The 26,432-nt window shown below is 42.4% G+C and overlaps 1 protein-coding gene across 2 annotated transcripts in view; it reads left to right on the top strand.

The window, feature by feature from the left end:
* LOC309602015 (mothers against decapentaplegic homolog 2-like) overlaps nt 1-26,432 on the top strand; it is a 54,399-nt gene that overhangs the window by 18,304 nt on the left and 9,663 nt on the right. The window contains exons 3-7 of one of the 2 annotated variants that reach the window (XM_082335289.1): nt 18,563-18,652; nt 19,786-19,979; nt 20,493-20,627; nt 23,804-23,878; nt 25,704-25,757. In XM_082335289.1, the coding sequence (XP_082191415.1) occupies nt 18,563-18,652; nt 19,786-19,979; nt 20,493-20,627; nt 23,804-23,878; nt 25,704-25,757 (548 nt within the window). The remainder of the gene's footprint in view (nt 1-18,562; nt 18,653-19,785; nt 19,980-20,492; nt 20,628-23,803; nt 23,879-25,703; nt 25,758-26,432) is intronic. The other variant, XM_082335290.1, reaches the window with a different exon arrangement.

The following is a 26,432-nucleotide window of genomic DNA, read 5'->3' on the forward strand; positions in this document are numbered from 1 at the left end:
CCTAAATCCAAAACACAGCACTATACCAGCTACTAGGAAGAAAATTAACTCTATCCCAGCCAAAACCAGGACAGTATCCACCCCTTAATCTATACCATCTACGTCATGCCCAGGTCCTACACTTTCCAATACATTCCAATTAATCATGACCACTTTTCCAGTCTTTTGAGAGATACAGATACACACCCACACCCACTCACCCACCCACCCACCCATTTCCTTCGTCTATGGGCTATCCCTCTAAAATGTTGGTTGAGTTCATTTAGTCCATGACTTTGGGCTTCATCTGTCATAACAGCCCCTCAGGGCAGGAGAGATGGTGTGTGGTGTTGGATTGTTGCATGCTGAAGCCAGTTCTGGTTCCATCACCTCTGCACTTTGCTCGGTTTCCTCAAAGTTCATTCTTCATTAATTTGGGTGATTCTTCCTGTATACTGTTGATATGGCATATAGCAACCATAGAAGTGATGACATCCAGTATTATATAGCAACTAACATTATACAATTCAGTTCATTGGCTATTTTCACCCAAAATCAAATCCCCTTGAGGTACACATCGGACTTCCCCATCCTCCCGCATCACCCACCAAGTGCACCCAGGTCCTGGAGAAAAAGCAATCCCACAGATGGGCTTACCTCTGCCTGAGGCAGGAGTAACCCAGACTGTCTTCCCCATCATATTTTTTATGTGCGCTACAGGGACTTTATCCCCTTCTACAGTACGTAAAAGTTCTGATTGGGCAAGGCCAGCTTGATTGGCAGATCCCCTGGTGTTGACTAATCAGGTGGCCTTTGCTGAATGTGTATCCCAATGTTTGAATGTCCCAGCACCCATTGCTCTCAGTGTAGTCTTTAACAGTCCATTGTATCGTTTGATTTTCCCGGAGGCTGGTGCATGATAGGGGATGCGATATACCCACTCAATGCCATGCTCTTTGGCCCAGGTGTCTATGAGGCTGTTTCGGAAATGAGTCCCGTTGTCTGACTCAATTCTTTCTAGGGTGCCATGTCGCCATAGGACTTGCTTTTCAAGGCCCAGGACGGTGTTCCGGGCAGTGGCATGGGGCACAGGATATGTTTCCAGCCATCCGGTGGTTGCTTCCACCATGGTGAGCACATGGCGCTTGCCTTGGCGGGTTTGTGGGAGTGTGATATAATCAATCTGCCAGGCCTCCCCATATTTATATTTCAGCCATCGTCCTCCATACCAGAGAGGCTTGAACCACTTGGCTTGCTTGATTGCAGCGCATGTTTCGCATTCATGGATAACCTGTGCAACAGTGTCCATGGTCAAGTCCACCCCTCAATCACGAGCCCATCTATATGTTGCATCTCTTCCTTGATGGCCTGAGGTGTCATGGGCCCACTGAGCTAGGAATAATTCACCCTTATGTTGCCAGTCCAGATCCACTTGAGTCACTTCAATCTTAGCAGCCTGATCCACCTGCTGATTGTTTTGATGTTCTTCAGTGGCCCGACTCTTGGGTACATGAGCATCTGTGTGATGTACTTTTACAACCAGGTTCTCTATCCGGGCAGCAATATCTTGCCACAATGCGGCAGCCCAGATGGGTTTGCCTCTGCGCTGCCAGTTGCTCTGCTTCCATTGCTGGAACCACCCCCACAGGGCATTTGCCACCATCCATGAGTCAGTACAGAGATAGAGCATTGGCCACTTTTCTCGTTCAGCAATATCTAAAGCCAGCTGGATGGCTTTCACCTCTGCAAACTGACTCGATTCTTCCCTTTCACAAAAACTTCTGCTGCTGTGTTGCCCCACACGATGATGTCATGAATGTATTGCAGGTGTTCCGTAGCCCCACCCTGTTCCAGTGCAGTCTGGATCAGTCCATGGCAAATGGTGGGGCTGTGTTTCCACCTCTGGGGCAGTCGATTCCAGGTGTACTGGATGCCCCTCCAAGTGAAAGCAAACTGTGGACTGCACTCTGCTGCCCAAGGGATCGAGAAAAACGCATTAGCGATGTCAATGGTGGCATACCACTTGGCTGCCTTTGACTCCAATTCATATTGAAGTTCTAGCATGTCTGGCATGGCAGCACTCAGTGGTGGCGTGACTTTGTTCAGGCCCCAATAGTCTACTGTTAGTCTCCACTCTCCATTAGACTTTCGCACTGGCCATATGGGACTGTTAAAAGTTGAGTGAGTCTTGCTGATCACTCCTTGGCTCTCCAGCTGACGAATCACCTTCTGGATGGGAATCAGGGAGTCTCTGTTGGTGCGATATTGCTGCCGGTGCACCGTTGTGGTAGCGATTGGCACCTGTTGTTCTTTGACCCTCAGCAACCCCACAACAGAAGGGTCCGTCGAGAGACCAGGCAGGGTAGACAGACAGCTGTTTAATTTCCTCCGTCTCCAAGGCAGCTATACCAAAAGCCCACCGGTACCCTTTTGGGTCCTTGAAATACCCTCTCCTGAGGTAGTCTGTGCCAAGGATGCACAGTGCCTCTGGGCCAGTCACAATGGGGTGCTTCTGCCACTCCTTCCCGGTTAGGCTCACTTCAGCCTCCAATACAGTCAGCTCTTGGGGATCCCCCTGTCACTCCAGAAATACAGATGGGTTCTGTCCTTCATAGCTTGATGGCATGAGGGTACACTGTGCACCGGTGTCCACTAGAGCCTTATACTCCTGTGGGGCTGATGTGCTAGGCCATCGAATCCACACAGTCCAGTACACCTGGTTGTCCCTTTCCCCCACCTGGCTGGAGGCAGGCCCCCTCTAGTCCTAGTCATAGCATTCGTTACTCACTTCTTGTAAATGCCAATCAAAAGTCCCTTTATTAAGATTGGAAGCAAAATCAGCCCTTCTGCTCTGTCTGGGGACCTGCTCACTGGAAACTGGAGCCGCAACTCTCCTGGGAGAACCCCCTTTTGTAGTTGTTTTTCCTTGAGACTCACATACCTGTGCCTCTAGGGTCGAGGTAGATTTTCCATCCCATTATAGAATTATTACAACGGGAAAGGACCTCTGAGATCGAGTCCGACCTGTTAACCTAACTGCCTGGTTCACCTCTAAACCATGTCCCGAAGCACAGCATCCACGTGTTTTTTTTGAATGCTTCCAGGGACTGTCATTGCACCACTTCCCTGGGCAGTCTGTTCCAATGCCTAACCACTCTTTCTGTGAAGAAATTTTTCCTAATATCCAAACCAAACCTCCCCAGGCACAACTTGACCCCATTTCCTCTTGTCCTATCGCTTGTTACTTAGGAGAAGAGACCGACCCCCACCTCCCTGCAACCTCCTTTCAGGGAGTTATAGAGAGCAATAAGGTCTCCCCTCAGACTCCTCTTCTCCAAACTAAACAACCCCAGCTCCCTCAGCCACTCCTCATAAGACTTGTTCTCTAGACCCTTCACTGCCTTCGTTGCCCTTCTCTGGACACGCTCCCCCATCTCAGTGTCCTTCTTGTAGTGAGGGGCCCAAAACTGAACACAGTACTCGAGGTGCGGCCTCACCAGTGCCCAGTACAGGGGCACTATCACCTCCCTGGTCCTGCTGGCCACACTATTCCTGATACAAGCCAGGATGCCATTGGCCCTCTTGGCCACCTGAGCACACTGGTGGCTCATGTTCAGGTGGCTGTCAACCAACACCCCCAGGTCCTTTTGCACCTGGCAGCTCTCCAGCCATTCCTCCCCCAGCCTGTAGCGTTGCATGGGGTTGTTGTGACCCAAGGGCAGGACCCAGCACTTAGCCTTGTTGAATCTCATACAGTTGGCCCCGGCCCATCGATCCAGCCTGTCCAGGTCCCTCTGTAGGGCCTTCCTACCTTCAGGCAGATCGACACTTCCACCCAACTTGGTGTCATCTGCAAACTTCCTGAGGGTGCACTTGATCCCCTCATCCAGATCGTGGATAAATATATTAAACAGAACTGGCCCCTGTGCCGAGCCCTGGGAAACACCACTCGTGACCAGCTGCCAACTGGATTTGACTCCATTCACCACCACTCTCTGGGCTTGGCCATTTAGCCATTTTTTTACCCAGTGGTAAAATTATTCTTTATCTAATAAAGGATGGAGGTTCTTTTTGGTTTTCCTTTTGTTGCTGATAGAGTTGTAAAAACTTTTTTTGTTATCCTTAACTGCAGTGGCCAGTTCAAGTTCTAGCTGGGCCTTTGCCCTTCTGATTTTCTCCCTGTATAACCTAACAGTATTCTTGTAGTCCTCGTGAGTTGCCTGCCCCTTCTTCCAAAGATGGTAAACTGTCTTTCATGAGAAGGTGAACTTCCTCATGTCCTCTCTGTGGTCATGCAGATAAAACCACAGGGTGGCCTGTGGTGTGTATCCATTATATCTTCTCTCCTGAACAGAGGGATGCTTACTCCTAATGGCTGAGATACTGGTCCGTACAAGTGAGGAGTAGGACGTATCCTCTTAGAGTTGCTGGAACTCCTGGGATAATTTCTCAGCTAGCACATCAGGCAGTTTCTCCACAGCCAAGACGCAGGCCCGTAGGGAGGAAGAGAGACTTTCTTTGTATTGTCGGAGTTGGCCAGCCATTTCATCCACTGTTGGTCCCTCTTCATCTTTCCAGGTCAGTATTGCCAATGAGTTTGCGTACGATGGTGGTGCACTCTGTACAAACTTCCGGCACATGGGTCGTGTGCATTGGACTTCGTCTGGATCTTTGGATAACTGCTCATTGTCCAGGTCATTATAAATCACCTCCAGCATGGCTAATTCCCTCAGGTACTAGATACCTCTCTCCATGGTGGTCCTCTTGCCTGGGTGACATATAACATTTTCCTTGAAGGGATACCTTTCTTTCACGCCTGACAGGAGTCGCCTCCAGAGGCTGAGGGCTTTTGCCCCTTTTCCAATCATTTTGTCAATGCCCCCTTCCCTAGAAAGGGATCCCAGCTGCTTGGCTTCCCTGCCCTCTAATTCCAGGCTACTGGCCCCATTATCCCAGCATCGGAGCAGCCAGGTGACGATGTGCTCGCCTGGACGACGACCGAAATCTTCTCGCATATCTCGCAGCTCACTCAGGGACAGGGATCGGGTGGTTACCGTCTCATTTGTGGGTCCTGCCTCTTCCTCCTGCTGTTCTTGTGATGGCCCTGGTTCATCATCAGCCCTTACTAAACGAGCTTGTTTTCTTGTGTGTTTTTTTTCTTGTGTATAGGGGTGACTGATACTGGCATGGGTTGGTTCTCTGGCGTAGCTGCAGTGCCTGTCGCAGGGGCTGGCGTAGCCGCAGCACCAGTCGTTTTGTCGTCAGATCCAGAGACCTTCTCTTCCCCTTGAGGGTTCTGAATAGTGTTGAATAGGGCTCGGTAGGCATGGGCCAGGCCCCAGCACATTGCAGTGATTTGTGTCTCCCTAGAATTGCCAGAGTGACAGCATACTTTTTCCAAATACTGTACTAGTTTTTCAGGATTCTGCACTTGTTCAGGGGTGAAGTTCCAAAACACTGGAGGGGCCCACCGTCCTAGGCATTTGCCCATGCTCTCCCACACACCCTGCCACTCATAACTGTCCAGCCTTGGGGCAGATCTCTGGATGATATTCTTCAACTGCTTATTAACCTTAGACAAAACTGAAACAATATTCCCAAGAACTACCAATGGATATATCTTAACTACCCAAGGATGCTCAAGATAGATAATGAAAAGTTGTTGTAATGAAGGAGGAAACATCATCGAAGAAGGCAGCGAAGGTGCCATTCTGTATTTCCTCCATAGAAAACCTCTCAGAGGAAGAGGTATAATTGCTAATTGTCTCCATGAGGTGGTACCCGCAGTACAGTAATGGCTTCACTACAGAACCCAAATACCAGATAGCACTCAAGGTCAGTGTTTAATAACAAATCTCCCAGGCAAAACTTCACGAATCACTGCACAGCAAACTGCAAAACCCAATGCCAGTCTTTAACAAGAACAGCAAAAACAAGAGCATGGTGCAGATCAGGTAGACTAATACTGAGAACAGATGAATCAATATTATGACTGGCAGCTGTTAACAGATACAAATTCCTTAATACACTCTGGTTAATCTGTTATTACCTCAAACCCTTCGAGCCCCACGTTGGGCGCCAAAAAGGACTGTCGTGGTTTAACCCCAGCCAGCAACTATGCACCACACAGCCCCTCGCTCACTCCCCCCCCCCCCCCGGTGGGATGGGGGAGAGAATTGGAAGGGTGAAAGTCAGAAAACTCTTGAGTTAAGAACAGTTTAATAATTGAAGAGAAATAAAGTAGTAGTAATAATAATAATAATAATAAAATAGTAATAATAAACAAAGCAAGTGATACACTATGCAGTTGCTCACCACCCGCCGTCTGATGCCCAACACGTCCCCGAGCAGTAGTCGCTGCCCCCCGGCCAACTCTCCCCAGTTTATATGCTGAATATGACATCATATGGTATGGAATAGCCCTTTGGCCAGTCTGGGTCAGCTGTCCTGGCTGTGCCCCCTCCCAGCTTCTTGGGCACCTGGCAGAGCATGGGAAGCTGAAAAGTCCTTGACTAGTATAAACTCTGCTCAGCAAGAACCAAGACATCAGCCAACATTCTTCTCATCCTAAATCCAAAGCACAGCACTATACCAGCTGCTAAGAAGAAAATTAGCTCTATCCCAGTTGAAACCAGGACAGAAGCTTACAAGTTTGCAGGCTGATCTCCACCTGACTTTGAACAGAGAGTAAAGACTCCTTGATATGATCTGCATCTGAACAGACCGTATGGACAACAAGAAAAGAAATAAATATCTTCTGCTTGGTTTTCCTGGAAAAATTGGTCTTGAACTTTGAGGTGCTATTCTTCCAGCGTCTCATAGCATTGAGAGAAAAATAAAGGTAACATTGATTGGTTTTGGCTGCTTTATTTTGTCTAACAGCACTGGGCTAGCATGTCAGGGTTTGGGAGAAGGATTAAGTGCTTTAAAGAGGCCTGTCTTATGTCTGTATTTTTGCCTTTGTAGGCAGTTTGTTGAACATGTGACCAGGAACATGTGACATAGAAAAGGCAACAGAAGCATATACTGTTCATCAAGATGTTTTGTTGGCCTGGCACTCTGCAAAACTGGAAGAAACTAGCTACTGGCCCTGAAACGAGCAGTAGGCACCTCAGATGTTAGGCTATAACAGAGTATCTTGTACCTCATGTTCTGATTTTGCATCCCTTGTGGACATCCTTAAAGTTTAAGCTGAAGTAAATGGGAGTTGTTCAATGACTTTTTTCATTTCCCACAATGTTAGAGAGGTTAATTGAATCCTGTGCCTCCTACTTTTCTGGCGATTTTGATGTGTTAATTTTTTAGTATACATCCGTTTATAAGGAAGGTTACTTAAGTCATTTTTCTCTGTCCAGATGCTGCATTTTGTATTTGATGTAATGATTTTGAATGTATTGTATAAAATTCTATGTAAACTTTATTCATAAAAGGGTTTTCTGATTATGAGAAGTTGTGTAATGGTTCCTGGTTTATATTCCACTAAATATGCACATACATAAACATTTCTTTCTTGGATGTAGTGTGTCCTGAATGTGTGCGTGAGGAGGAGGGAGTCAAGGAGAGAAGGTACAGTTACTGTTTTGAGCAAGTAATCTTTGTGTTGCATATGCTTGAAGAAAAAAGGTCTGCTTTTGGATTCTGGGGGAGAGGGTTAGCAAGGCTTTTTTTGTTATGTATATAAGACCAATTGCTTAAATAAAAGTATATCTAAGGGGTTGGAGACACATGGGGAAGCACTCATAATTGTGGGAGCTGAGTGCCTCAGCTGCCAGTTTTACTATTGTTTTATTTAGTTTGTATTGAGAGAGAAACCTGTGCTTTCAGTTCTGTAAAAGCTTTCTTTTCCGGAGTCCAGGGCTATTTTAGACATTACTTATTATCCTTTTACTAGACTTAACAGGCTCTGTTTCTCCTTTGAAGAATTGTTGGCAAACTAACTGCCCACCTGTATTTATAATGTGTCAATATCTATTTATTCTAGTTGTTAATACTATCCTTTAACAGAACTTTTCTAGGGGTCTGCTTTTCTACAGTGTCTGTCACAGAATGGTTTCCATAGAAGAATCTTGTCCAGCTCCTCTTAAAGATGAGTGCCACTGCGATATGTGTAAATCGTTTTTAAGAGGAATTCACACTTGTACTTCTTATTCAGCATTGGTCAAGATATTAGCTCATCCCTCTAGCAGGTGCTTAGAAGAAAAATCGCTATTTCATACTGAATTACTGAATCTTTAAATTTTCTGTTGCAAGAAAATGAGATCAGGACCTCTGTGTTATTATTTCACATCATTCACAAGCAGGAATGAACTGCTGTAGCTTTAAATCACGCCATTTGATGAATGTGTATGCCTGGTTATGTACATTTAAGTGAGTATATGACATTTTGTCACTGTAATATGGGTGAAAGTTAAAAGATTGGTCAATTCTGCAGGGATGCAAAATGATGTAGGATTCAAAGAAGAGTAGGGTAGATATCTCATGAAAGTAACTTCATATTTGCGTTGTTATTGCAGATCTCTCTAATGTTTTCTAAGTGAGCATAGGCAAATAACCTTTTCCCTGCCGCCCCCAGCATGGGGAAAAGAAACCATGAGCAACATACATTTCAGTAGTTGAGACACTTAGGTCAGCCAAACTACATTTTACAGTAAGCTTTTGTTCAGACAACTGGCTATACAGCTAGCTGAGGTGCTGTTTGCTGACAGATAGTATAATTAGGATTGCTATTGGCTGGTACATAGACATTTTGGGTTGTAGTAGGGAGAAATGCTAATTGCCAGTATATAGAAAGGACTGTCAAGTCAGAATATAAAAGCAGCTACACATATTTTCATTTGAAACCCAGAATTAAGGAAACCATGATCAGGCAGATTTGGTAGGAACTGTCGTCTGTGCTGAATACAATAATGTATGTAAGCCAATGAACTTTTTAAATTGCTGACTTTGATTCTTCTATATTACTCCTAAGCCTTTCAAATCAGTCTTTCCTGTTACTGTTGTCTTCGAGACCCTCTCTGAGCTAGTTCCAAAGGTTTGGTATATCTCCCTCCCAGCTTTATGGGTTCTTGAACCCCAGTTGCATCAGGAAAAAGATAACTGGTATGAGAGGAAGAATTCTGTTCTTTCATCCATCAGTCAATCCTCTTCTCAAAGTTAGTATCAGTGGAGCAATGGACAGTGTCTTCACAGGAGCGCAACTTCAATCCAGCTACACCAGTGATGAACCAGAGCCTAAGTCAATATAGTGGTATTCCCGCCTTGTTTTCCTGCTCAGTATGTTGCTCTATAAAGTTTTGGATCTAAGATCTTGCATGGCAAGATTACAAACAAACAAGAAAGTTATTATGCAAGGTACATATCTTCAACATATAGACTATAACCTGTTTTCTCAGGCAAATTTTACAGAAGCAGCCATAAGCAATGTTAAAGCAATGACATTTGCACATTTGTTATGAGAAAATGGAATTCCATAAATCTAGTGACCGTTTCTTACTGCTGTAACTCCATTTTGGATAGCTTGGTGTAGTTCTCGAAGCAAATTCTGCACCTCTATTCTGCCCCCTTGACAAAATCTCAGTCAAGGTAGTGTCCTGGTTTCAGCTGGGATAGAGTTAATTTTCTTCCTAGTAGCTGGTATAGTGCTGTGTTTTGGATTTAGGATGAGAATAATGTTGATAACACACTGATGTTTTAGTTGTTGCTAAGTAGTGCTTACACTAGTCAAGGACTTTTCAGCTTCCCATGCTCTGCCAGGTGCACAAGAAGCTGGGAGGGGGCACAGCCAGGACAGCTGACCCAGACTGGCCCAAGGGCTATTCCATACCGTATGTCGTCATGCTCAGTATATAAGCTGGGGGAAGAAGAAGGAAGGGGGGGATGTTTGGAGTGATGGCGTTTGTCTTCCTAAGTAACCGTTACACATGATGGAGCCCTGCTTTCCTGGGGATGGCTGAACACCTGCCTGCTGATGGGAAGTAGTGAATGAATTCCTTGCTTTGCTTTGCTTGCGTGCACGTCTTTTGCTTTACCTATTAGACTGTCTTTATCTCAACCCATGAGTTTTCTTGCTTTTACTCTTCTGATTCTCTCCCCCATCCCATTGTGGGGGGAGTGAGCAAGTGGCTGTGTGGTGCTTAGTTGCTGGCTGGGGTTAAACCACGACAGGTAGTAAGTCCTGTAAATGTTAGGCTGGTACAAAGGTGTTTGTGTGTGTGTGTGAAGTAAGTTCTCTAGTTCAAGTAAAAACATGATCTTTTCTGTTGTTGCGTTTTTCTTGTTTAGTCTTTGAGTGAAAACGTGAGTGAAAACAAATGTCAGTCTCACATCAGTAGGGAAGACTGTGCATGAGAATTCTAGAATTTGAAAACTAACTTTCTTTCTCATCTCCTATTTTGAAACAGATAAATGGGGTACTGTCACAGTTTAATGAAATTATTTTTCATTTCAGTCACAGCTGCAGCACTGCGAATGCCTCAGAAAATGTAGGGACAGACAAATTAGATTCAGTGGAGGAAAGGCTTGTGATTATAGGATGCAGGAGAAAGACAAATGGAAAAGATTGCCTTGAACATGGACTTGCAAACTTGTTAGTGGCTGTAGATTCTGAAAGATATGAAAGATTCAGGAAAAATGTTAGGGGTTCATTGTAGTACTTCACAAATAAGCAAATTAAATGTCCAAAACCATTCTATAATGATTCCTGTATAATATGGGCTTTGACTAGCGTGATGCAATTTGCATTTCAGGTTTTATTTGTTGTCTTTCTAGTGCTACCACTTCAGGTAAAGAGGAGGCTGTCAACTGAACTCTGTGCCTTTTAGCTGCTTTAGAGCTGTTCCACTTCTTTGCAAGACTTTGAAGAAGAAAGTGGAATTGTAGTTAGGTATGAATTGTGACAATTATTAACAACTTCTGTATAGACTTTCTGATACTTCATATGTAAATATCTTTGAAGTGATTCTGCCTACTTTCATCTGATGTACTTGTTGCAAGCACTTCATTTAGTACAAAAAGTACCTAGAGCATGCAGCACTGCCAATACTGTAAATAGTGTTAATGGTAGGATAGTTGCTTTGTTCATTCTGTCTCTCAGTAAAAACTGGTAATAAATTCATAGTAGCAACAACCTGTAATATACAGATACCAGCCTAAGCATGTGTGCGACAGCTTTGGTGCACATAGAGTATTGTTTAAAACTCTGCTGGCTTCAGGTTCTTTCAACTATAGCCTCAAATAAAACAGCATCTCTATAAAACTGAGTATTATTGACGAGACCTACCACCTTTATCCCTGATTGTATCTTCTATTTTGCAAATGCACTTGGGGAAAGTACAGGGATGCCTTGGAGTGTGTGCAGTGCAGTACCATGTGTAGGCATCAGCTTGTTTGATGCTGTGGTCACGACTGTTTGGACAGTACTTGCACATACTTGCTTGGATCTACAAATCAGTACATCTGGCTTTCAACTGTGCTGAGAAACTGAACCTAATTAAGCGGCCTAGGTTGAGTGCAAACCTGAGGTGGCTTTATTAGTTGGCATCTGGACATCAGTGAGGGGGTTGTGGATTGTTCTGTGTAGCTGCATCTCCAACTACTGAAGTTTCTAATTCAGAATTACTGTCACTGCAATCCAGGATGCAAATGGATTTCTGTATTCACTAAGATGAGGTTGTACTGTCACAGACTAACATTAATATGCTGGTTGGCAATGGTTATCTTACCCTATTCAACCTTATCCTGTTCCTTTTTTCACCTAGATGGGTCAGCGTCCTTTGCCACCTAATTATATTGCAAATACAAGAATCTATTTTTGGGCAGTGTGTTCCAGTTGAGATTATGTCCATCTATATTTTTGGACTCTTGAATGTGACTACAGTGTGTTACTTTAGACTGTTTCATCCCATGTAGTTCATATCTGGTTATTATGGATTTTTATATGGACTTTGATTCCTCCAATAGGGATATAATATATTAAAGCAAGCAATCCTATTGCTTATGAGTGTGGTACAAACCACGTTTGTCCATGTTCATTCTTCATGGGCAGATCAATAATTCATCTGTATTTGAACAGGGACTTGATAGTCAAATTTTGTAGTAGACTTACAGATACTATTATTCCACTAAGATAGTTTGCACTGTTGATGCTGATTGGGAACATCATCTGTGATATGTAGACTAGGCAATACAAATACGTTTTGGTTATCTTTGATATTTAGGTTTTCCCTGTGTCCACATTTTTCTTCTGTGTGTCAGTGTTTTCTGTCTTACTAAATAACAGCAGTTTTGGCACTTTGTCTCAAAATTGTGAAGCATTGCTACAGCTCTCTGCTGTTTAGGTAATTTCTTGCCCAGAGTAGGGTTTTTTGGAACTCAGACTTTCCTGTTAAAGGAAATGATGAAATGGAAGAAGTGAAGGCATACTGTGTGCTGTTGCATGCTGATAGCCACATTAAAGATTCTTCTTGCCAGAATTGTACAATATCATCTGAGATGCTGCTTCTTATAAGCAGATGAAAAGTCAGGTTGAAACGCCAACTCTTGCAACCCTTTCCACTTAGGGAGAAGCCTCATGACTGCTAGCCCTTGTCCTCATGGGGGACTTCAACTTACCAGATGCCTGCTGGAAATACAATACAGTGGAGAGGAAACAGTCTAGGAGGTTCCTGTAGTGTGTGGAAGATGATAACTTCCTGACACAGCTGGTGAGGGAGCCAACTAGGGAAGGTGCCCCACTGGACCTGTTGTTTGTGAACAGAGAAGGCCTGGTGGGTGATGTGACAGTTGGAGGCTGTCTTGGGCATAGTGATCATAAAATGACAGAGTTTTCGATTCTTGGAGAAGTAAGGAGGGGGGGTCAGCAGAACTGCCACCTTGGACTTCTGGAGGGCAGACTTTGGCCTGTTCAGGAGCCTGATTGACAGAGTCCCTTGGGAAGCAGTCCTGAAGGGCAAAGGAGTCCAGGAAGGCTGGACATTCTTCAAGAAGGAAATCTTAAAGGCGCAGGAGCAGGCCATCCCCATGTGCCAAAAGACGAACCGGAGGGGGAGAAGACCAGCCTGGCTGAACAGAGAGCTTTGGCTGGGACTCAGGAAAAAAAGGAGAGTTTATGACCTTTGGAAGAAGGGGCAGGCAACTCAGGAGGACTACAAGGATGTTGTGAGGTTATGCAGGGAGAAGATTAGAAGGGCCAAAGCCCAGCTGGAACTTAATCTGTCTACTGCTGTAAAAGACAACAAAAAATGTTTCTATAAATACATTAGCAACAAGAGGAGAGCTAAGGAGAATATCCATCTTTTACTGGATGCGGGGGGAAACATAGTGACAGAGGACAAGGAAAAGGCTGAGGTACTTCATGCCTTCTTTGCCTCAGTCTTTAATAGTCAGACCAGTTGTTCTTGGGTTACCAAGCCCACTGAGCTGGAAGACAGGGACGGGGAGCAAAATGAAGCCCCCATAATCCAAGGGGAAATGGTTAGTGACCTGCTACACCATGTAGATACACACAAGACTATGGGGCCAGATGGGATCCACCCGAGGATACTGAGGGAGCTGGCAGAGGTGCTCACCAAGCCACTTTCCATCATCTAGCAGCAGTCCTGGCTAACTGGGGAGGTCCCAGCTGACTGGAAGTTAGCAAATGTGACAGCCATCTACAAGAAGGGCCGGAAGGAGGATCTGGGGAACTACAGGCCTGTCAGCCTGACCTCGGTGCCGGGGAAGGTCATGGAGCAGATCATCCTGAGTGCCATTGCGTGGCAAGTATGGGACAATCAGGGGATCAGGCCCAGTCAGCATGGGTTTATGAAAGGGAGGTCCTGCTTGACTAACCTGGTCTCCTCCTATGACAAGGTGACCCGCTTGGTGGATGAGGGGAAGGCTGTGGATGTTGTCTACCTGGACATTAGTAAGGCCTTTGACACTGTCTCCCACAGCATTCTCCTGGAGAAGCTAGCTGCTCATGGCTTGGATGGGTGCACTCTGCGCTGGGTTAAAAACTGGCTGGATGGCCGAGCCCAGAGAGTGGTGGTGAATGGAGTCAAATCCAGTTGTCGGCCGGTCATGAGTGGTGTTCCCCAGGACTCAGTATTGGGGCCAGTCCTGTTCAACATCTTCATTGATGATCTGGACGAGGGGATCGAGTGCACCCTCAGGAAGTTTGCAGATGACACCAAGTTGGGTGGAAGTGTCGATCTGCTGGAGGGTAGGAAGGTCCTACAGAGGGACCTGGACAGGCTGGATCGATGGGCCGGGGCCAACTGTATGAGATAAAACAAGGCTAAGTGCTGGGTCCTGCCCTTGGGTCACAACAACCCCATGCAACACTACAGGCTTGGGGAGGAGCGGCTGGAGAGCTGTCTGGCAGAAAAGGACCTGGGGGTGTTGGTTGACAGCCACCTGAACATGAGCCAGCAGTGTGCTCAGGTAGCCAAGAGGGCCAATGGCATCCTGGCCTGTATCAGGAATAGTGTGGCCAGCAGGACCAGGGAGGTGATAGTGCCCCTGTACTGGGCACTGGTGAGGCCGCACCTCGAGTACTGTGTTCAGTTTTGGGCCCCTCACTACAAGAAGGACATTGAGATGGGGGAGCGTGTCCAGAGAAGGGCAACGAAGTTGGTGAAGGGTCTCGAGAACAAGTCTTATGAGGAGAGGCTGAGGGAGCTGGGGTTGTTTAGCCTGGAGAAGAGGAGTCTGAGGGGAGACCTTATTGCTCTCTACAACTACCTGAAAGGAGGTTGTAGCGAGGTGGGGGTTGGTCTCTTCTCCCTAGTAACAAGTGATAGGACTAGAGGAAATGGGGTCAAGTTGTGCCAGGGGAGGTTTGGTTTGGATATTAGGAAAAATTTCTTCACAGAAAGAGTGGTTAGGCATTGGAACAGGCTGCCCAGGGAAGTGGTTGATTCCCCATCCCTGGAGGTGTTTAAAAGACGTGTAGATGTGGTGCTTAGGGACATGGTTTAGTGGTGAACTTGGCAGTGTTAGGTTAACAGTTGGACTTGATGATCTTAAAGGTCTTTTCCAACCTAAATGATTCTATAATAAATTAAATGTGCCTGTGAATGTTCCTGGGTACTGTGGCCAACCTGGCTCAGGACTGCCTTGTCCATACTCTTCAAGTCTTAGCTACCAGGGCAGGGTGGCTGCATCCGAACTGCCCAGTGCAAGTGGTCCCGATGGTGTGCGACTCATAAACCTGGGAATTGTGTGGGAGAAGAGTAATTGGCATGGTGCAGTGCTGGGGAATGTCCTAGCTTCTTTCTAGCATATGTGATCATGTTCCAGGGCCTGGGAATGTTTCCAGACAAGACTTAACTTATGAGTACAGTCCTTGATTTTTCCAAATTCTTTATGGACTAAGGCATAGAAAGACTCTTCACATCACAAGGGATTTGGAACGCTTCAGAAAGGTAGGTTTAGGAGAGAATGCCTCCTTTTTATTTTGGGGCAGTAATTCTGTACTACTAAAAAGTCTGTAACTCCTGTCTCCCTTTTAGATGGTTTTAATGGTTGTTTAAATATCTTTCAGAATGCAGTCTCCTTCTTTCCAGCCACTGCCTTTCTGGGATGAGTAGGAGTGTCTGTCCCCCGTCATGCTATTGCTTGTGCATGAATGAACATCATGTGGCCTTTCATGGAAGTGCTGTGTATGAAGCATGCTTTTTATGGTTGTGAGGAATTTAATTCTGATTTGGTGTGTGTGCGCGAATATTAAGAGCCCCAGTTTACTGTCTGGGTGACGTGGTGGGGGGACGGTCTTGCATCTTTTAGGCAATGGATCTTTTATGTGAGCGGGAGAGTGGGGAGACCACCTTATTTCCTCAGATGTTTCTTCCAGTGAACAGTAAAAGCTGCGTTGAGCTGACTTTATTGATCATACAGGATGATTTCCTGCAGGCTCTTCAGTGTTTGATTGTGGATTATTGGAATTGGAGTATAGTCCTAGTGTAGATGAGCCAGTAAAACACTGATATTAATTCCAGCTCTAAGCAGGCTTACATCCTGGAAGACAGCATATCATGTAAGCTGCTGAATATTGGAGCAGTTTTGCTCTAACTGATCACTTTTTCTGTACCTCCTGGCCTGCCCTCCCTCTATGGTGTCCTGAGTTTCATTGCAAGCTATGGCTCCGTCACACAGTCACTTCAGGGTACCGTTTGTCTTTCCATAGGTTATGGAATATGCTGTCAGCTTTGATAGTTTGAATATTTAGAGAGAAGAGGTTAGCAATATAAAATACTGTTCCTGTTCATTGTGCTTTGTCAAGGGATATAAAATTTTACTTTTGCATGTGCTGTCTTAAAAGTCTTGTGTAGCAACTGCGTGACATTTACACCAGTGATGCACCCCACAATTTTGGGAATGTGTAATTTGTGTGACAGCATCAGCTTTGGAGCACTGCTTTGTATAAAGGATTCATTGCTCAAAGGTAGTAAGCTGTCAGAGCTGACTGTGTCAATTAATATGCAGCAGGCTTTGTGTCTGCTGATTGTTCTTCTAATTTAATGTGTGTGATGATCTGTCTTACTAGCAGTAGTGGTGCATATTTAAGGACACAGTACAGTGCAGGGATGCTCCCTGGTGTCCCACAGGCTGCCTGTATGTCTTCAGGGCAACTATTTCAATCCTTACACAGCTTCTGGCAGCTCAGCGTTGTGGAGGCATCTTAGGAATATGAAAAAGAGAGGTTGTAGGCTCTACTGATGCAGTGATGGTCAGTATTACTCTTCTGCCCTCTCTGTTTCTGGAGAGCTGTGATGCTGCCTGTGTCTGAGATGGATGTAACTTGTTCAGGACAGTTGGCTCTTTTGAAGAGCTGGATGTATGTTAGAGAACGGGCTTTCGTGTGTGGCTCTGCTGCTCTCTACTAGACAAAAAGTCATCTAGTACAAGATTTTACTTGTGTCCATAATTAGTAAAATGTCAAAGGCCATATTTTATTCAACAGTTTTATTTGTGATAAATGCAGGCTACTGCCCAAAATTACACTCTCGCTCCACATTTGTAGTGCTTGTGTAGCTCCACAGTGAATAGAACAACTGATCTGGCTGAAAAGTAACTCAAAACATTAATTTTCAGTCACATGTTCTGTGGTCAGATAGCCAGTTCATTGATTTGGGTTGCTGCTCAATTGCACAGACATTTCAGCCTCCCTGGGATGGCATTAGAAATGAGGCATGAGAGACAAGGCAAGGAGGGGACGAGAACCATTCGTTCCCTTTGTCAGTAGCCCACACTTATGTTTTATTAAAGTCACTGTGGAATTGAGGTGGTTTTCAGCCCTGAAAGTGGTTTTAAGTACAGTGCTGTGCTGTCTGCTCTTTTGTTTCATAACACTAATGAATTTTCTCTGTGTAGGGACGAGAAATAAAAATACCTGCTTCATTTTTCTTCCCTTGAACACTCAATCCAAACTTGTGAGTGTATCAGCTAAGCTTAGTAGCTTAAATTTAAATAGCAAAGCTTATATTTAAAACCAGGAGTTCGGTGAACTTGGATTCTTTTCCTTCTATTGCAAATTTTCAGAGGCTATTAACTTTAAAGGTAATGTAGCAGCCAGTCAAACTTCAGGCTTTGTCATTAGGGAGTGGAGTTGTAAGTTGCTTGTCAACCAAATTCTCTTAATTTCTGAGGTGCGAAGTCTAGTTGTGTGTTACTTATGTAAAATAAACTGTCAGTTTTCAGTGGTCACAGAGCAAGTCTGTGATAGAGCTGAGCTTGATTTATGATTCTGAAAATGTGCTGCCCATTTACAAGCCCATGCTGTTTTCTTGCTTTACTTAAATCTGCTGCTGCTTTTAGTTCGTGCCTATCAATGGAGGCTCCTTTTTCTTTAATGTTGTGATCTTGTCATTGAACCAGTTTAGTAAACTAATAGATGTCTTTCTTTCCTCCTGCTTGATTTAGCAATTAAAGTTTTGTTATTCTGTAGTTAAGACTTAAAATACTGTACTGTAAAACTGTGTTAAACATTCTGTGTTTTGTATATAGTGGAAAAGAATATTTAGGTTTTTTAATCAGAAAACAGTGAGAAGTATCAGCTACAACGTGCTTTTCTTCAGAGTCCTAATTTTCCTGTTTTGGGAAAAGCAGCAAATTAGTATGTGCATGGAGAATGAGATTAATGCTTAAGTGGTGGTACCTGAAAGTTAGATTGTGATGTTCGGTTTCAGATACACATGGCCTTTGTTTGAAGTCTTAGGGAAGCTTATGTTTAAAAACAAACAAAACCAAAAAAACCAATCCAGGAACTACCCTTTAAAACTGAATTTTGTTAAGAGCTAGGCTGAGGAAGTTTTGCCTGTTTTAAGGAACATTACAACTGTATTGACTACTTAAAACCAGAGAACTTGTTCACCTTTTAAAAACATTATCATTTACCTTCAGTCACGTGTTCCATTTTGATGGCCTCCTTCATATAGAAAATATAGCATGAGATATCAGTTTAAATGTAAGTCTAACAATGCTCTGTCTTCTATGTGAAAGGAAGTATTCTGTACATTTTTCCATGTTTGACATCATGGTGTTTTGAATAACCATGTTCCATATTCATATCAATTTTTTGTTTTTGTTTTCAATTTATGCACAGCACTTGCTCTGAAATTTGGGGACTGAGTGCACCAAACACGATAGATCAGTGGGATACAACAGGCCTTTACAGCTTCTCTGAACAAACCAGGTGAATATTCTGCCCTCTCTCGCATCATAGAAATCTTGTGGGAGGGATTGGCTTTGAAGAGTCTGTAATGGGATGCTTTAGCTGTAAAATAGACTAAAATGCTTCCTAGGCCTCTCATGGTACAGCACTTTAAAATATTTGCTTGCCAGTGTAGAAATCCAAGTGTTCTCAGCTGATGTTTTGACCAATGAAACTCTAATTTTGGAATATTCCTTTTTCATGCTAGTGCTATTGAAAGAATGGGAAGACTTGTTAAATACAAGCTCTAATGTGTTTTGATGTTTATATTAACAAAGTTGGGATACTTAATTCTTTAGACCTAATCTTACAAAGTGTTTAAACTACTTTGTATGCCACAAGCTCTCAGTTAAATCTTGCTAATTGGCTCAGATACGAGCTACTAATTGTTTGTAAATTCTTCAGTAGTTAATGGTGGGCAAATTCTAACCAGGGTCTTTATTTTTTCATGTCACATTACTTGATTTGTGTATTGAGGTTTGTCTCCCATCCCATAACAATCATAAACATCTGCATATGCAGTCTGTCTTAAAACTAGCAAAATGTTTTCAGCTGGTAGCAAGGCAGATGAAGTCAAGAAGATAAACTGTACAGCCCTTACAAGATGTGCATTCGTGCTTTTTGCATTGCAGTTATACTGCCATGTGGATCGCTTGGGCAGCTGACTGCTTATAGGCTTATTTGCAGTCCTGTGGGAATTCTTATGCTTAAAGCCATAAAGCGTCCATGCCACAGCAAAGCCTTGAGGTTTAGCAGCGGAAGGGACTATTAAGTGTGTGATTTTATTTTTATTTTTTTTAACAACTGTCTTCTGCATTTAAAAAATCTATATGAAGCAATCACCCTAAATACTTGGAGGTAAACTGTCTTTTAATGAACTCTAAATTCACTGGCAATAATTTGAGCAGCTCAAAAATAAGTTAAGACACTGCTTGATACCATCATTTTTATCACATTTGAGGCCTTTTAACAAGAGTATAAATGTCACTAAAAGTTTCAATCCACTGAATTCTGAGAATAAATAAACTACCCATCCCATGTGTGTACACCATTGCTTGAGCGATTAAGAGACAGCATGCAGTCTGTAAATGCTTCTTAACATCTTTCCCATATAGATCTCTTGATGGCCGTCTACAGGTATCTCATCGTAAAGGATTACCGCATGTTATTTACTGTCGTTTATGGCGCTGGCCCGATCTTCACAGTCACCATGAACTTAAAGCAATTGAAAACTGTGAATATGCTTTTAATCTTAAAAAGGATGAAGTATGTGTAAACCCTTACCACTATCAGAGAGTGGAGACACCAGGTAGGAAGACTGCTTCTACTTCTGACTTTCTATAGCAGCATCTGTACATACTTGTTCAGCATAATGTTTTAAATGAAAAATAGAAAAAGATGATGCTTTCTCTTGCCAGAAGTACAAGATGATTAGAGATACAGTTTTTGAGAATACCATCCCCTGAAAGTTTTTAATAGTAAAGATAATGAAAAATCTTTACTTTACAAGTGTGTTGAATAACCCAATAAACACTTCCAGTACCGCTAGCAGTTTCCAGATGGCTAAGTACGGTCTGGCATGACAAGGAGAATAGAGATGACTTACCTTTGCTAATGTGGAATAGTCTTACTCAAGAGGCACCTCAGGAATCTGTTTCTTCCAGTTACTAGCAGTACAATTACAGTATTAGCAGTACTGAGAGTCAGAAAATTTCAAAACATCTGAAGAAATTGTTAGATGTTTTAGATTTTTTTTTTCTTTTAGCTCACAGAAGTGTGTATTTTGAGGGTCTTACTAATGCTTTGAATTTTGCTTTTCCAGTCTTGCCTCCCGTACTAGTGCCACGGCACACTGAGATTCTAACGGAGCTTCCGCCTCTCGATGACTATACCCATTCCATTCCTGAAAACACTAACTTTCCAGCTGGAATTGAACCACAGAGCAATTACATACCAGGTATTTTCTTAACTCCCATCGCAAACAGTACACTTAACATTGTGCCACTGGAACAAAGATGGTAATTTCATCCTCCTAAATGATCATATTAATTGAAAGATGCACCAATAAATTAAATGTAGTTGATTTCATGTATTAATTCCAATGGAAATACCTGAATACTGTTGTTTGCAGAACATGATCATGTGTGAAACCACATTGCTGTGGTTTCACAATAGCTTACTTGGTTTCAGTAGCTTAATTAAGATTCAAAATGCTAATGAGTACAAAGTAGACCTTCCCCTTATGCTTTAAGCCGGTTTTACAAAAATATAGGGGCTGCCAAATGCTGTGTATTGGAGATTGAGTAGTAAACTGCTGCTCAATCTCACCACGTGTAGTATGTGGAGAAAACTTTAAGTTGCAAAACAGAGACTTAAAAAGTGTTTTAATCTGTAGTTCACTATTGATCAAGGTCTGCTTTGTGTATTTGTTACTATTGTGTGCATACAGTTTTGTCTTTTTAGTATAAAAGAACAACCTAACAATATTGAACTCTTAAAGAATTCCTCCTTCCCCTCTTTGCCTCTTCCCCACCCCAAAACAAATACCAAGATTAATCTGCTACAGTGCACCTGAAATCCTGTACCCTTATTAAAACATAAAATCAGTGACCTTTGTTTCCTGCCCCAACTTCCTGTTTCCTGTCTCTTCAAGAAGTTGCCTGAAGTGTAAAACCAAGCAAAGCTGAAGTTTTCTCATAAATGTTTAATGCAGCTATGTTACGAACAAGCTGAAAATTCAGATCTAGACTCTCACGAAGAATAAGAGGATTTCCTTGAAACTCAAATATGTGCAATGTACAAATTGTATCTACATGTCTTAAACAGGATGTTGCTTGTGTTTTCTTTAAATGTATCCAAGAATTGAAATGGCACCAAAAAAAATTTAAATGAATTTCATCTCATCTGTTTAATTTGTGCCACATTTGTTGCCACCTAGGGACAGCAGATCTTTAAAGAGCAATTTAAGGTGCTAGAAGTTGGTGTTGCTTTCTCAACTTATGTATACCTTTTTGACTCAATCTGAGGGCTTTTGATAGCATTTGCAAACAACTTACTGAAAAGCCACCATTTGAAGATCCAGTGCTATGGAAACGAGCTAAAGCAACTCTAGGTAGTTATTTGCAGGAAGTCTGTTCAAGGTGATTGCAGGTATTCACAGGATATTCAAATGTTTATGCAGCTAACCACACCTTGCCTTCTTCTCTTTGTCACTGACACCCTCCTGTTGTATTCATATCATGATATCTTACTTTATTTGACCTTGCTAACTTAATCTTGAATACTTAGCTAGGTTCTGATAAGTCTTGTGTATCTTCACAGCCTGCTTCAGAGAACCATTTTCTTTAGCGGTAGGCCAGACTAACAACCATGCTAGTTTTGCAGTGCAATACTGTCGCAGTACTTGGTCTATAGAAAGGTTGGTTTCACCTACAGCTGGGAAGATGGCAGTCGTGAAGGTGCAGGATGGCCTTTGGGGCCATATGTTCCCTTTCAGGTTACAGATGCCCTGAGCTGCATTGTCCAGTCTTCTGGCAGCATTCAAGCTCTGCTAAGAATTTTTAATGCTGCACTTGGGCATTTATTTCCAGCTGTGGTGGTGCTCAACCTCTGACCCTAAAACATTATTAATAGTACTAGGTGGAGGAAATCTTCTCTGTTCAGAGACTAGATATGGAAAATAATCTGTGCCAAAGAGCCTAGATTAGCAACTGGAAACAGGAGGCATGGGTTGGATCGGAAATGGTTATTGACCTTTTACCATGGCTGTGGGCTTAACTGTAACGAATGATTTGGAAATGGGTGGAGTCCACTTTATCACAATGAATTCTATAGAAATGTTCAAAACAAGTATGATTTTTGTCATCGTACTTCTTGCTAGTAAAAATTTCCCTTAATCTTCCTCTTAAATTCTCAATTGAATTTTGTCACATCTATATTTAGCACACTAGTTTTACAGAATGAACCAAAGATATAATTTTTTCGGTTCATTTTTATTTAATCAACTGACTTAATCTAGTTTCCTCTCGCTGACTTCCTTCTGATCTTACTATATTGCTGTAAATCTCAGACATGATATTTGATATAATTTGATTTTAATTCTTAAGCAAAAGGCTTTATCTTTAAATTTCTGCTGTTTGGTAATAATGTAATTAAACGTGTTTAATCTCTCAGATGTCTCAGAGACAATTCTAAGGCGACTGTAGAGATAGTTAGCTTCAAACACTTTCACTAAAGAAATCCAGGTTTTGCCTTTAATGTATAGGAAAATACATTTGCCCAGTTCAAAGAAAATTATTTCCTGAAAGGCAGTTGGTTAACTCATTATCTGGATTACAAAGCACATTTTGAATGGAGAAAAGGAACAACCATGCTCTCCTGGGTTTTGAAGATATTTCTGTGGAATTAGACACAGTTTCTAGTATCAGAATGCTTCAAACTTGTTACTGACTTTACTTTGGTCTGTGAAACTCCATCTTTATAGAAAGCTAGTTAAAAGACTAGATGATCATTTTAATAGAGCTTGGAAGTAATAATAATAATGAGCTTGTGCAGTGTAACTAGTTAGATAATATAGTTATCATTAATGAGTGAAATCAACTTTTGGGTATTGAAGAAAAATGGATTTAGGGACTGAACTGAAAAAGAACCTTTAAATCTAGCAACTTCTGTAAGGCGTGGGAGGGTATCTGATCTGATGGTTATACTACATAAAGACAGCTCATGTTTATTTTTTTGATTTTGTAGAAGTCACCAGATGTTTTTTTTAATTTGTAATTCTACTAAATGTGAAAGCTGTTGATCACAATTGCAAAATTGTTACTCATTGTAGTGAAAGTATCTTGTATCAAATGGAACAAACAAGGATTATATGTTAATTATATAACATATTCGAGCAATTGACTGGCATACAAGAGATGATACATTTTACATAGACAATAAGGCGGGTAACGGGTTTGAAGTCCTACTGGAAGGAAAAAGGGACAGCAAAATGAAATTCTAATTCATTATTCAGGTATTATATGGAGCTCGTGAAGACTTAAGGACAAAAACCTCAAATGCTAAATCTTACAAATTTCCCCAGTCATTGAACCAATAGGTGGATTTTTTTTTTTTTTTTTTTTTTTTTGACAGAAACACCACCTCCGGGATATATCAGTGAAGATGGAGAAACAAGTGACCAGCAGTTGAACCAAAGCATGGATACAGGTAACATTTATTTTTCACTACTTTCAAGACTTGGCATCCTGGTTTCAGCTGGGATAGAGTTAATTTTCTTCCTAGTAGCTGGTATAGTGCTGTGTTTTGGATTTAGGATGAGAATAATGTTGATAACACACTGATGTTTTAGTTGTTGTACTAAATCAAGGACTTTTCAGCTTCTCATGCTCTACTGGCTGAGAAGGCTGGAGATGCACAAGAAGCTGGGGGGGGCGCACAGCCAGGACAGCTGACTCAAACTGGCCAAATGGATACTGCATACCATATGACGTCATGCTCAGTATATAAACTGGGGGAAAGCTGGCCGGGGGGCCGCTGCTCGGGGACTGGCTGGGCATCAGTCGGCAGGTGGTGAGCAATTGCATCATGCATCACTTGCTTTGTATATTCTTTTATTATTATTATTAACATTAATATTTTTTTTCAATTATTAAACTGTTCTTAACCCACGAGTTTTCTCACTTTTACTCTTCTGATTCTCTCCCCCATCCCACCGGGGGGATGAATGAGTGAGCGGCTGTGTGGTGCTCAGTAGCTGGCTGGGGTTAAACCACGACGCTTGGGATTATGAGTTGTGATCCCTCTGCATAGTGGCATGAATTCAGCCCAAACGATGATGGCGGTAGCCCTCTGTACAACTTGGTGTTTTCTATTTAAAATACTCTTTCAATCTTTTGTGAACAAAATAATTTTTTGCTAGGGGAATACTTTTAAAACATTCTGTGCCATATTAAGTACATTTCATTTGTTTCGTAACAAAAGCATACAGGTCTAATTAAGTCTTCATCAGAAAGCCTTAAAATAGATTTTAATAGTTGACTGGTTTCAACTTACCCCTAACTTTACCTTCTGGAAACAGGTTCATTGAAGCCAAATGTCTGTTTGGCCTAAACAAGTTACAGAAATGCTGCATTTTGTGAACCTGTCTCTTAACTCTGACAATCTTATCACTTCTGCCATGTTTCAAATTAATTCTTGTATGGAAGGCTCTATTGAAAGCATTTGTGCCTTTGTATGAAAGGGTTTCTAGATAATCTGGTTGGCCTTAGAGTTGGACAAAGTACAGTTAATGTGCTGGATAAGAACCTCCTGCTATGTGCTGGCAGACTTGAGTGTGTGGTGAGCTAATGTTAGCAACCTTTTTCAGTTAATTGGAATCAGCTGCACTAGGTTCTGTAAGAACTGCAATATTTTCCCACTATGTGACAATAGGTACCTTAATTAAAAAAGCCTGACATCAGCAGACATTGTAGGAATGTTTCTGTGCAAAGCCTCTCTGTATTTTGCCTACTAGTGCACAAATTGTGTTGGAGAGTTCATGTTTTTTCTGAGTTTTTTCCTTCCTCCTTGCAGGAAAGAATAATTTCCTCAAATGAGGAAATCCAGCTTGTTCTTTGCTAGAGATAGACCCTCTCCTTTGAGAATAGAGAGGTAATATCTTGATTGTCTCATCCAGTTTTTCTTAGCTTTTTTTTCACTGAATTTGGGAAGAAGTCACTACCTTCTCACTGGAGAAGTGCATAAATAAAGTTATGTTCACAGAGTGTGCATGAAGTGAGAGCTCTGCCAAATACAACACTAAGATGTTAATCGAGTCTTTACAAGGAGGAGTAGGTTCCCAGGAGTCTGGAAAATTAAATGTAATCTTAATTCAGAATAAGCATGTGACATGCTGGAAAACTGGTTGTAGGATTTCTGAGGTTTCTTATTCCAAAGAATTTTAATGTAAAACTATATCTAGATAATGGTCATACCTACCCATCTGAAATAACAAGAATCATTTGCTCTGAAACAATCTGTATTGCTTCAACAGGATCTCCAGCAGAGCTGTCTCCTACTACTCTCTCCCCAGTTAATCATAGCTTGGGTAAGCTGGAAATACTTTTAATTGTTTCTGTGTGTGATGAATCTTATATATATAATTACATTAAAAATGAAAATGTACTTTAAAAAAGAGCTGTATTAGGAGGAGACCGTTGGGTTGGCTTCCTGTTGATAAACATAATAGGGCTGGGTTAATAACTTGTTAATAACTACTCTGTTTCTGTAACCATTGAGCTTCTAGCAAAGAGAAAGAATAATATAGTTGTGTGTGCAGGAATAGCATTTATAAAATAAATAGTTTAAAGGACAGTGGCCTATCCATAGTGCTGCCCAGACTTGCTGTCTCCCTTGTATGTGTGTTCTGCTGCTCTTCTCATGGACTGTTTCACCTGTGACCACAACACAATTGTTGCTCCCACATTAGTTGCCCACCTGCTTTGATCAGGTGCCATTGCTGTGTGTCTGTATAAATGCCTCAGGAAGATCAGATTCCCTTGGGTTTGTTTAAGGAATGAATGTGACAGGAAAATGCTGTTCAGAAGGCTGAGTAAGTAATTAGGGTAGGTAAAAAGGGGAAGCCGCACAAGAAAAGTTGAAGATGCACAGGGAAGATACTGAGCTCTAGTAGGGGAGAGTAAAAGGAGCTTAGAGCTGCCTTTAGATAAAGAGACAGTATAAGATATAGTGTAACACCAAGGGAACATCGTTTTCATATTAA

Source organism: Platalea leucorodia, assembly GCF_965183815.1.
Source record: "Platalea leucorodia genome assembly, chromosome: W".
Classification (NCBI taxonomy): domain Eukaryota; kingdom Metazoa; phylum Chordata; class Aves; order Pelecaniformes; family Threskiornithidae; genus Platalea; species Platalea leucorodia.